This window comes from Hemitrygon akajei, chromosome 21, assembly GCF_048418815.1.
Source record: "Hemitrygon akajei chromosome 21, sHemAka1.3, whole genome shotgun sequence".
In the NCBI taxonomy this organism is placed as follows: domain Eukaryota; kingdom Metazoa; phylum Chordata; class Chondrichthyes; order Myliobatiformes; family Dasyatidae; genus Hemitrygon; species Hemitrygon akajei.
The window spans coordinates 41,827,842-41,840,653 of NC_133144.1; the positions used below are offsets into that span (position 1 = coordinate 41,827,842).

Consider the following 12,812-nt stretch of genomic DNA (forward strand, 5'->3'; position numbering starts at 1 on the left):
TGTTATTGTTTTATTTTAATCTAGTAATCTACTATAGAATGATTTGATCTGTATAAACTGTATGCAAGACAAGCATTTCACTGTATCTTGGTACATGTGACAATAATAAGTCAATACCAATACAAAAAAGAATGCAGGAATAAATTGTTGGAATATGGCACCAGTTTTGCAGTGAGCAATATTATTTTGATATTTAGGAAGTGTGAAATCATTCCTTTCTGTTAGTTGGATAAAAACTATGACTTTTTTTCTCAATTTTATTTAACTCCTATTCACTGTTAAATTGTAAATTGGGGCCCAGATTGAAGGGGGTTAGAACATAGAACATAGAAATCTACAGCATATTACAGGCCTTTCGGCCCACAATGTTGTGCTGACCATGTAGCCTATTCTAGAAACTGCCTAGAATTACCCTGTCACATATCCCTCTATTTCTCTAAGCTCCAGAGTCAGGTTGTCTGTGCCGTATTAACAGTATTAACAGTGCCCTAGCGACACAGGGGGCCGGCAGCCTGACACTCTGAGTTCTGACAACAGAAAACAAGCTGCAGACATCCCACCTCTCCCGGAAGTTCCGGGAGTCTCCTGCATATTGATAGCGGCTCCCTGACGCCCGCAAATTATATGCAGTATCCCGGAAATCAATTTTTTTGAGAGGGAGGGGAAGAGGAAGAGCTTTCCTCTCACATCCTGATTGGTCTCTCTTCATGCTAAGTAGACTTATCAGTTTTCTCTGTGGGTGGGCTTTACAGTCGATCTCAAAAATAATGACGGTGTTGCTCGCTGCACTGTTTACAACAGTGACTTTTCTATTGCCCATGGTGGGTTAAAATGTAATAGACATGTTGAGGTGAGTTTAACAGGTGTCATTCATTCATTAGCATAGCTAACGATATTTGAACTAGCTGGCTAGCTGCTAAGGAGCCACTCCTTTGATGTCCTACGTGGATGAGGCCAAACTCCCTGTAGACTTGCTTAAAGTTGTAATAGAATAAAAAAATGGCTCCATGATAATATAATGTAACATAACATAAGTACATATTTTAATGTCACATTTTCTGCATATCCCCAACTTGGTTTACAGATTAGACAAAATCACTAAACAAAGTATTACATACACTTTGGAGGTCAACCTAGGGGGGGTGGGATATGGGGTTGTGGCGGGCAGGGGTGCTACCTCCCTGAAATGAGTTTTTCCAGAGTGGAATGTCTGAAGCTGCTGGAAGAACTCAGAGGGTCAAAGGTCAGGCACCAAATGTGGAGGGATATTTGTGGACTTTTGATCGAACCCATGTCTCCAGCTGTACTAGCTGTGCCTCTGGGCCATTTTCAGGACCCGACAGGCTGTCGGTGCTGGTACTACCTCGTCGCTTCTTGGTGATGGACCATGAAATCCTGCCGATCTTCGTCGCTTCTATTTGCAATGCTCCTTCCAAAGATTGTTCAACACGAACTTGTCTGCTGAGGGAAACCCGTGCCTGAACTGAAGGCATAAGACTTGCGGGCCCAGAGTTGATGTTGAAGTCTCCAGGGGCTCTGTGTCTCACCGGGGAAAGAATTGCACAGATATGGATGCAAAGTGGGGAAAGGATTCTACAGATACTGACTGTCACTGGGGAATGGGCCCTGCTGAGAAAGAATTTGCACAGACACTGAGTCACACTGGAAAAAAGTCCCACTGACACTGACTCAGTGGGAAAAGGATTTTACAGCCGTAGGGTAGAGTTCCCATTGACATTCACTGGGGAGGAGGTTCCATAGATACTGAGTGAACTAGGAGAGGGATTGACAATCCTTTGGATGAATTCGATAGGTCTAGTGGCAACTGGGAGATCTGTTGATATTTCAGGTTGAAACCCTGCACCAGTCCTGATATAGGGTTGTGACTCAAAATGTCAACTCTTTTCCCCCACAGATGCTGCTCAACGTGCTCTTCCTCCAGCAGATAGTTTGTTGTGCCAGACTCCAGCATCTGCAGTCTCTTGTGACACCAGACTGGGAAAGGGATTCATTGGTCACCGGGAATGGGCTCCCACAGATACTGACCCCCTGGGGACAGTGCTCTGGGTCCCTTAGAGACTGACTCATAATAATTGGACATAGAGGGAAAGTTCAGAGCCTCTCCTCCACTTAATTTATCTTCTTCCATTGCCCAGTGTTTATTTCTCACCAGACGCACCGAAGCTTCCCAGTCAAAGCTCATTATCTATATGTTTAATTACAAGCCCAGGCAGCACATATTTTACCTGATTCAGCTAAGATCCCAGGTGGAGTTGACAGTTTAATGAGGAATGGGAAAAATTGCTGTGTGCTAATGCCAACAGCAGTCATGAGTTGGAAGAGAGGTGGAGAGCCAGGTTGCGAGTGGATTTATTACCGGTTAGGAATGGGGTTTCCAGTCCCCTCTGCACCCTCAGTTTTCATGTAGGGGCTTAATCTGCCCTTGGTTTGTGGGCCAAAACTTTGACCAGCACTGATCAGATACTGAAAGCACAGATCATTATCACGGTCTGTCCCACTGACTGATCACGTGCTTGTTGATTTGCTCAGACCACGCTAACACAAGTGACACAGCCGGGGATTTTGAACTGAAATCTTTAACTCTACAAATCTCTGGTGAGACCGCACTTAGAGTATTGTGTTCAATTCTGGTCACCTCATTATAGGAAGGATGTGGAAGCTGTGGAGAGGGTACAGAGGAGATTTACCAGGATGTTGCCTGGTTTGGAGAACAAGTCATATGAAGCAAGGTTAGCAGAGCTGGGACTTTTCTCTTTGGAGCGTAGAAGAATGAGAGGGGACTTGATAGAGGTCTACAAGATTATGAAAGGCATAGATAGGGTGGATAGTCAGTACCTGTTTCCCAGGGCACCAATAGCAAACACCAGAAGGCATATGTACAAAATTAAGGGAGGGAAGTTTAGGGGAGACATCAGGGGTAAGTTTTTTACACAGAGGGTTGTGAGTGCCTGGAATGACTTGCCAGGGATGGTGGTGGAGGCTAAAACATTAGGGGTATTTAAGAGCCTCTTGGACAGGCACATGGATGAAAGAAAAATGGAGGGTTATGGGGTAGTGTGGGTTTAGTACTTTTTTTAAAGGATTATATGGGTCGGCACAACATGGAGGGCTGAAGGGCCTGTACTGTGCTGTAATATTCTATGGTTCTATGGAAATCTCCGACGCGGACTACCTTGTACTGATCCATGCACCGCACCAAACGAGCGGCGGGTAGGGGAATCAGCCAGGGCTCCTTCCCTTGACCGCTGCGCAGAGAGCCTCGGAGGAGAGAGTGGGGAGAGGACTCCAGCCTCCTGTACTCTATGTGTATCTTGGTGCAGGGAATGTCATCGATTATGGATCAAAGGGTCACTAAAGCACATGCAGTTCATTCTCTCAACTCTTCCCTTCCTCCTGCACCTGGCCCTGTTTGCATTCACATCCCCACAAGCCTTGTATTTACACAATCTCACTGCTTTCCCTTTTGTAGAAAAAAGTCATTCACACATTTCAAGTTAATTCATTCACCCCCACCGATCTTTGATCTTCTCAAAGGAGCCATTGTTATTACTAATGTATTATTATTAATGACTTCTTGATCCATTTCAGCTGTGTATTATTTCTTCCAGTCTCCTTTAGATTAGCCTGGAAAATATCCAATATCACATATCTTTATGATATTCTCTTGTGTTGGTTGACTGTTTGTGATTTACATAGACACGATTTTATCTCCCAATTCCATGATATTGCACACTTTTGCTAACGCTCTGGCATCCTGTTTACAAATGTCACGTTTGTTCCGAAGTGTTGACACTAAACTGTATCATGTTGTTTGAACTGCTTCTCGACATGACTTGAATCACAATTCCATGTTTCGCCTCAAAAACATCTTGTTTGCTTTCTCCGCAATGCATCGCCAAGTTATTGCGGAACAGGGTGTCATCTAGGTAGGAAACTTGCTAACCATTGTCTCAAACCTGAACACCCCCCACCCCCACCGTTACATTTGTCTCTACTCTGCTTCTTCAATCCCCAGTGTCACCATTTGATGCTGGGTGAAACAAACATGTTAAAAAATGAACAAAGCTGAAGGTGGTTTTCTATGTCTAACGGCAAACCATAATATGAGAATATGAATGTTAAACTTTCAACAGAGCACCGGAGCACAATATAGGGCTCAACATTTTTCACTCCAGTCTACTTTGAGTCATTGATCACAATTTATCAATCCCCTTCTTACAATGTTCAATGTGTATTCCTTAAAAAGGTCTCATTAACACTTTCCTAACTCCGCAAAATTTTATTTGCTTTCAGAAATGTTTACATTTTCCCCTTCCATCCTGCTGTTATAAAACTATTGAATGATACCCTCATACGGTAAGATGGACTCTTGACCTCACAATCCCCTTTGTTATGGCCTTGCATTTCATAGATTAAAGAAAAGATAAAGATGAGTTCTATTTGTCACATGTATGTTGGAACATACAGTGAAATGCGCTGTCTGTGTCAAATCGAGCGAGCAAGGATTGTGTTGGGCATCCAGCAAGTGTTGCCAAGTTTCCAGTGCCAACGTAGAATGCCCACAACTCACTCACGCTAACCATATGTCATTATGAAATGCGGGAGGGATCCAGGCAGTCACGGGGTTAGCGCACAAACTCCTTACAGACAGTGGCAGGAATTGAACCTCAAGCTGTTGCTAGAAAGCTTTGTGCTAGCCACAACATTTGTCTGCCTGTACTGCACTTCCTCTGTAACTGCAACACTTTATTCTACATTCTGTTGTTTTCACTTGTATGACTGTACCTGAATGCACCGTGGTAATTAAATGATCTGTATGGATAGCATGCAAAGCAAAGGTTTTCACACTACCTTGGTACGCGACAGCAATGACCAATTTACCCTTTTTTTTAACTGGTTGTAATCCATTTAGACCCATTTGCTGCTCAGGATGTCATATTATTTCTTGTATTTTTTTTACAATATAGAAGGCTAACTCTCATCAGTCCCTTCCCACTTACTTTCCTGCACTTTATTGTGGCCACGAACCCACCAACCAGAATGTGTTTGAATCGTGAGGGGGAATGGGAGCTCGGGGAGAAATCCATGCAGTCGTAAATAAGGACTTGCAGACACCACACTAAAAGCACCAAAGGTTAGGGGCAAACCCAGGTCACTGGATCTGTGAAGCAGCCGCACCATTTCACCGGCAAATAAATTATTTATGAAATGCACTTGTTTCTTCTGAGCCATTTGAGTCAACATTGTTTCTAATACTCAGCTACACCCTTCTGCTGTAGTTGTGCATGTTATTTCATGATCATCATAAAAAACAGTGAGAGATAACTTGTAAAAACACAAAATGCTGGCAGAACTCAGCAGGCCAGACAGCATCTATGAAGGCCAGACTCCTGATGAAGGGTTTCGGCCCAAAACGTCGTCACTACCTCCTCCCATAGATGCTGTCTGGCCTGCTGAGTTCTGCCAGCATTTTGTGTTTTTATTTATTTCCAGCATCTTGTTGCAAGAGATAACTTGTGATATCTTGTCCATTGTGGCTTATGAAACGTCCTGCTGTAGAATAATCTGAGCTTCCTTAATGACTTATCGCCTGGTAGCACTCATATCGACAGTGATGAAATGCTTAGAGAGGTTGGCCGCGACTAGACTGAACTCCTGCCTCAGTAAGGACCTGGACCCATTGCAATTTGCCTATCGCCACAATAAGTCAACAGCAGACACAATCTCAATGGCTCTGCACATGGCTTTAGACCACCTAACACAAACACCTATGTCAGGATGCTGTTTGTCGACTATACCTCAGCATTTAATACCATCATTCCCACAATCCTGATCGAGAAATTACAGAACCTGGGCCTCTGTACCTCTCTCTGTAATTGGATCCTCGACTTCCTAACTGGAAGACCACAATCTGTGCGGATTGGTGATAATATATCCTCCTCGCTGAGGATCAACACTAGCATACCTCAGGTGTGTGTGCTTAGCCCACTGCTCTACTCTCTCTATACACATGACTGCGTAGCTAGGCATAGCTCAAATACCATCTATAATTAGCTGACGATACAACCATTGTTGGTAGAATCTCAGGTGGTGACGAGAGGGTGTACAGGAGTGAGATATGCTAACTAGTGGAATGGTGCTGCAACAACAACCTGGCACTCAACGTCAGTAAGACGAAAGAGCTGATTGCGGACTTCAGGAAGGGTAAGACAAAGGAGTACATACCAATCCTCATAGAGGGATTAGAAGTGGAGAGAGTGAGCAGCTTCAAGTTCCTGGGTGTCAAGATCTCTGAGGATCTAACCTGGTCCTAACATATCGATGTAGTTATAAAGAAAGCAAGACAGCAGCTATATTTCATTAGGAGTTTGAAGAGATTTGGCATGTCAACAAATACACTCAAAAACTTCTATTGATGTACTGTGGAGAGCATTCTGACAAGCTGCATCACTGTCTGGTATGGGGGGGGGGGGGTGGTGTTACTGCACAGGACCAAAAGAAGCTGCAGAGGGTTGTAAATTTAGTTCGCTCCATCTTGGGTACTAGCCTACAAAGTACCCAGGACATCTTCAGGGAGCAGTGTCTCAGAAATGCAGCGTGCATTATTAAGGACGTCTAGCATCCAGGGCATGCCCTTTTCTCACTGTTACCATCAGGTAGGAGGTACAGAAGCCTGAAGGCAAACACTCAGCGATTCAGGAACAGCTTCTTCCCTTGTGCCATCCGATTCCTAAATGGACATTGAGCCCTTGGACACTACCTCACTTTTTTTTAATGTACAATATTTCTGATTTTTGCACATTTTTAATCTATTCAATATATGTACACTGTAATTTATTTATTCATTCATTCCTCATCTATATTATGTATTGCATTGAACAGCTGCTGCTAAGTTAACAGATTTCACGTCACATGCCGGTGATAATATACCTGATTCTGATTCTGATTGTCATTTCACACTAAGGTCATTTTGAGTGAAGAGCCATCTGAGATCAGTTGTTAAATAGTTCTGACACTGTTCATTGACATGCATGTCCCATATTGGTGAAAACCTTGGCTCATAGAGTCAGGAAATCACATAGCATGGAAATAGACCTACAGTCCAATGTCCATGCTAACCAGTAAACACCCTTCTGCCCAGTCCCATCTCCTGCACGTGGTCCATAGCATACCATTCCTAAGTGATTCGTCTAGACTCTCTGCTTCCCAGCTTCACCCATGCTGTCTCTGCAGTGTCTTCCACAAACCTACGACACCCTTGGTGAAGAACATCGGCCTCATATCCCATTCTGCATATTGACGTTGCAAAGTTGCCTTATTGTTAGCTGTCTGGTTTGATGTTATTTAGTGGACCCCATGCGGTTGATCAATCCTGTTCAGTTTTGGTATACCAGAACTTGGTATTGCCCGTTACTTTGACGTGGTTCCACCAGGATTCCATTTCACTCTAATTACTCCCACGCTTTCTCCAGCTGTCGCTTCACTGCCTCTGAAGCAAGTCAGGGCTTATGACAGATTGCCTTCACACTTGGTTTTATATGATTATGGGTCTCAAAACCTGCAACAGCAGTAAAACATCCTTGAACCTTTCCACATTCTTTCCCAGTGGTACGTCTAAGTAAGCTTGCTGAAGATCTTCCTCCAAACTTAATTCAATTTTCTGAGCCATTCTTTGCCCATCAATTTTGGCCAAATAATATAGTCAACTACAACCGTCAATAATTCTGTCTATTGACCATTATGGTGCATTAAACATCCCAACTAGCCAAACCTACGTTAATTCTCTTGAATATATTTTCAACTTCACTGCACAGGAACTTGGCTGAAACACTTTTTCAGTAGCTAGACAAGTCCTTGCCAATTAGTCAGTGCATTGACTATTTCCCATGCCTTTGACTTGAAGAAACTCTTTGCTGTCATTGCTGGTGGCATAAAGTGAACATCAGCAAATTTATCCATTGTTCACTTAGGTCTCAGTACTGTATAGTCTTCTTGTTTGTGGCTCCTTGCTGTGCAAGTTTCCCATCTGGAAACAAATCACATTATTGGATTTGCTGTATTAATTAACTTAGGTTTAGACTTGCATGCTGAGTAAACATGTCCACTTTTCTGACAACAAAAGCATTTTTACCGATTTTTAATTGCCTCACGTATGGTGGATGACTTCCATTATTTCTGTAGCAACACTTTGTGGGTATCTTTTCCACATTCTTTGCATTCTGCTTTGAAACTTTGGCTTTGTCATCATTAGAAACATTTAAGTTGGAGAAAGGTTCAAGATTGGATCAAGAATTAAGGAGAGAATGGGGAACATGTTTAGGATGGCCACAGGTCAATCATAGTCATACTGAAGAGCAAGGCAGATTTGGGGAACCTTATGGCCTACTCCTGCTCCTATTTTAAGGTCTTGTGTATATTGTCTTTGTATCTTTATGGATGAAGAGGTAAACTTTTCTCAGTATTTTCTCCATGAAAGTTTCTAGATCATTTTGAGCTTCTGCACACTTAGTAGCTTCAATTGAATTTTTTGCATTACTTATCTTAATTTAACATTTTAATATATATTAATAGACTTACTGTAGTTGCAGTAAATTACTGTAATACAGATATTTTTTGTGTATTTGTCATGTATTGCAATGTACTGCTGCCACAAAGACAAGAGATTTCATGATATATGCCAGTGATATTATGAGGGGTGATTGATAAGTTCGTGGCCTAAGATGGAAGGAGTCAATTTTAGAAAACTTAGCACATTTATTTTTCAACATAGCCCCTCCTACATTTACACACTTAGTCCAACAGTCGTGGAGCATATGGATCTTGGACCTCCAGAAAGTGACCTCAGCATGGGTGATTGATAAGCTTGTGCCCTATGGTAGAAGGAGATGAGTTATTAACTTCAAACTTTCTGCCTTATCACTCAGAGTTGAACTGCATGTGCATGTAACGAGAGTTGTATAACTCATCTCCTTCTCCTTAGGCTACGAACTTATCAATCACCCCTCGTAATCCTAATTGTGAACATTTTAGGAGCAGTTTCTTTCCTTCTGCCATCAGATTTCTGAATGGTTCATGAACTCATGAACACTACCTCACTATTTCTCTCTTGCACTACTTATCCATTTAATTGTTATTGTAACATAGTAATTTGTTATGCTGGCACAGAACAACAAATTTCCTGACTTAATTCAGTGACAATAAACGTGATTCCGGAGGCAGGCTGTGCTTGCTAACTGCCTCATCATTCCTTGTCCCTAATCTGTAACCCGCTGGAATTTTGTGTGCGACAGGAATGATCCATTTCCTTCTCCACGGTTCTTCTCAACATCTTTGGCTCTCCAAGGCATTAATAGAATTGTAAAACTTGGATGATCTGATTCACAGTGTTCTGGAGCCACTCATTCTCAGTATCACCATTAATCTCCACTGTGTTATTTGCTTTAAAGGGACATTTCCAAGAATTCACGTCATGCCCTTGATTGTACACCCAAGCTTCTAGTGTACCTCTGGGCTCACCAGTGTGGTCAGAACTTCACAATGCAGATGCTGCAGCTAGAATGCAGTTCTGCCCAATCCATTTGCTCAAATCTGCATCATCTTCATCACCAGTTTGTGATGTATGTGTGCGCTCACTCACTCACTGTGTACTACGGTGAATATTGAGCGTGAAGAGAGATGGAAACTGGCAAGAATTTGCAACACATGTATTCCACACTCCAGCTCCTTCTGCTTCTGAACCTTCCACTCATCATATACAAACCGTGCACCCTATAACTGCTGCCTCTAAACACCGAGCAGCAGTTCCCAGATAGAAAGTGATGAGGTCAGCCAGGGGTTCCTGCTCTGGCAGGTCAGGGATAAGGGCAAGGAAAAATATCACAGATAACACAAATAACATCTGAGAATATAGGAATGAGCTAATTGTTTAAATTAAGCTGATTTAGAGGCACAGTGGAGCAGTGAATCTTAGACCTGCACTTACTTTGGGCCTGATTATGGTAGTGTGTCAGTGGAAATAGTACATTTCAGTGTACGTTTTAATGTACACGTGATAAATTATCTTAGATCTTGAGAAGCCTGGTGCCCAGTAGACTGCAAGCTCATTGTGTCGCGGAGCCAATACTTAGACTATAATGAGTGTCACTACAATTAATTGTTGATGATTTGGTCCCAGGATCTTGCAAATGGTCTACAAATGTTGGATTATTCCTGGAGAAAGGTTGAGGAGAAATTCTTGATAGAGCCACTACACTCAGATGGTGCAGCATAGAGATGGTGCCCAAGAAACTGCACAACAAGCCTGTGTTGGATCTTGTGAATGATTGAGTCTGTGACCGAGCCCCTCTTTGGGCTTTTGTCTCTCTTTGCAGCTGCAGTAGGAGTGTTGTTATCAGAACAAGGTGCTAGCAAAAAGAAACAAAGCAATGTTCTCCTTGACAGTAGTCAATGCCTTACCCTTCGTGTGAGCGTACACATGACCCTGTGTGTCCTGTGTGATTCTGAATGTAACTTGTTTGCAATTCTGTGTGTGATCCCAATCTGACCATGTGGACATCCCTGTACTTGACCTGTCTGTGTATGTGATCCTGTGTTTGAGTACCAGCTACTGACCCTGCTGTTCTTTATCTTTGCAGCCACGACCACCTATACAACAGAGAGGTCGGAGCACTTTAAGCCGTGCACAGATAAGGACCTCGCCTACTGCCTGAATGAGGGAGAGTGCTTCATCATTGAAACCCTCACTGGGAATAACAAACACTGCCGGTAAGTGAGCTGCACCCCAGCCTGAAGGAGCTCGAGCTTCTCCGAGACGCAGCCAGTGACAGAGCAACAACTGCAAGCGTGTTCCTTCAATCCACGTTGTAGACTGAAGTGGAATTGAATTGATCATGGAATTTTTAATTTCAGCCAGCAAACAACAGGTGGATTCCTGACTTGCAAACTATTAGTCAGTGTGACATTGAGTTCCCGGTTTATTCACCCAGTGTAGCATTTGAGTGGTTCCCATTTATCTCAGCTGTTTCAGCGCTTAGAACAATCCAGGACAGTACAGGCCCTTCAGCCCACAATGCTGTAACTCTCTGGAATTTTGTGTGCGACAGGAATGATCCATTTCCTTCTCCACGGTTCTTCTCAACATCTTTGGCTCTCCAAGGCATTAATAGAATTGTAAAACGTGGATGAATCTTCTGAATCACAGTGTTCTGGAGCCACTCATTCTCAGTATCACCATTAATCTCCACTGTGTTATTTGCTTTAAAGGGACATTTCCAAGAATTCATGTCATGCCCTTGATTGTACACCCAAGCTTCTAGTGTACCTCTGGGCTCACCAGTGCGATCAGAACTTCACAATGCAGATGCTGCAGCTAGAATGCAGTTCTGCCCAATCCATTTGCTCAAATCTGCATAAACTACTCCAAGATTATTCTAGTGTTCCCCTCCTGCACGGCCCTCCATTTTTCTTTCATCCATTTGCCAATCTAAGAGTGTCTTAAATATTCTCTAGTGCCACCACTCTCTGTGTAAAAATCCTATCTCTGACGTACCATGTAATTCTGCCTCTAACCACATTAAAATGATGCCCTCTTGCATTAGTCATTACCATCTTGGGAAAAGGGCACTAGCTGTTGGCTCCATCGCCTTGTACATCTCTATCAAGTTGTCTCTCGTCCCCCTACACTGCAAAGAGAAAAGCCCTATTTTGCTCAACCTTCCCTCAAAAGATGTGCTCTCTAATCTGGGCAACATCCTGGTAAATCTCCTCTGTACCCTCTGTGAGTTTCCATGTCCTTCCTATAGTGAGATGACACAATATTCCAAGTGTGATCTAACCGGAGTCTTATAGAGCTGCCACATTAACTCTCAGCTCTTAAACTCAGTCCCCTGACTAATGAAGGCCAACACACCATACGCCACTTTAACCACCCATTTGGAGGATCTATGGATGTGGTCCCCAAGATCCCTCTCTTTATCCACACTGCTAAGAATCCTGCCATTAACTCTATACTCTGTTTTCAGATCTGACCTTCCAAAGAGTATCATTTCAAACTCCATGCCCAGCTCTACTTCTTATCAATGTCCTATTGCAATATTTAACAACTTTCTACACTATCCATACCCAACTCATTAATAACAATCACAAAGATCAGGGGTCCTGCATCAGATTCCCACGGAGCACCTCTATTCACAGGTTCTGTTGAGTGACCTCCGAGATTCAGGGCTCAGCCAGACAAAAGAACATAACAAACAGAAGCAAGAATCATATGTTCAGCCATCACACCCTCCCCTTGCCCACCCAATCCATGAGCCAGCTCTAGCACTTAATAGATGATTGGTTACCTCGGCCCCTCTTTCATCACTAACCATTTTGCCCTCAATTACTCTAGATCTGCACAGCATTGTGATTCCATGCCTCTTGGCTGTAGAATTCTGAACGGTCTGCATCTTGTAGGTGAACAAATTTCTTTTCATTTCAGGACTCAGTGGCCAATCCCTTATACCCCCTGGTTCTAGACACCAGTCATGTGATCCTTCTTCCCTGCATCTTTTATTGTTAAGCCCTGTTAGAATTTCAAGGAGATAACCTCTCATTCTTCTCAACCCGGGAGAGGTTCACCCAGTCTTTCCTCAGCAGCAAACCTGCCCACACCAGGAATCAATTACTGTCCTCACTGCTGGGCATTCTTGCCTGGAGGCATAGTCAAAATTCAAAGTCAATTTATTATCAGAGTACATAAATTTCACCATATACAAATATGGGATGCATTATCTTGCGGGCATCCTCAATAA

General features: G+C 43.0%; 1 protein-coding gene across 3 annotated transcripts in view; it reads left to right on the forward strand.

Moving 5' to 3' along the window:
* LOC140714254 (pro-neuregulin-3, membrane-bound isoform-like) overlaps positions 1-12,812 on the forward strand; it is a 661,105-nt gene that overhangs the window by 288,476 nt on the left and 359,817 nt on the right. For all 3 annotated transcript variants that reach the window (XM_073025309.1, XM_073025310.1, XM_073025308.1), the window contains exon 2: positions 10,656-10,785. In XM_073025309.1, the coding sequence (XP_072881410.1) occupies positions 10,656-10,785 (130 nt within the window). The remainder of the gene's footprint in view (positions 1-10,655; positions 10,786-12,812) is intronic.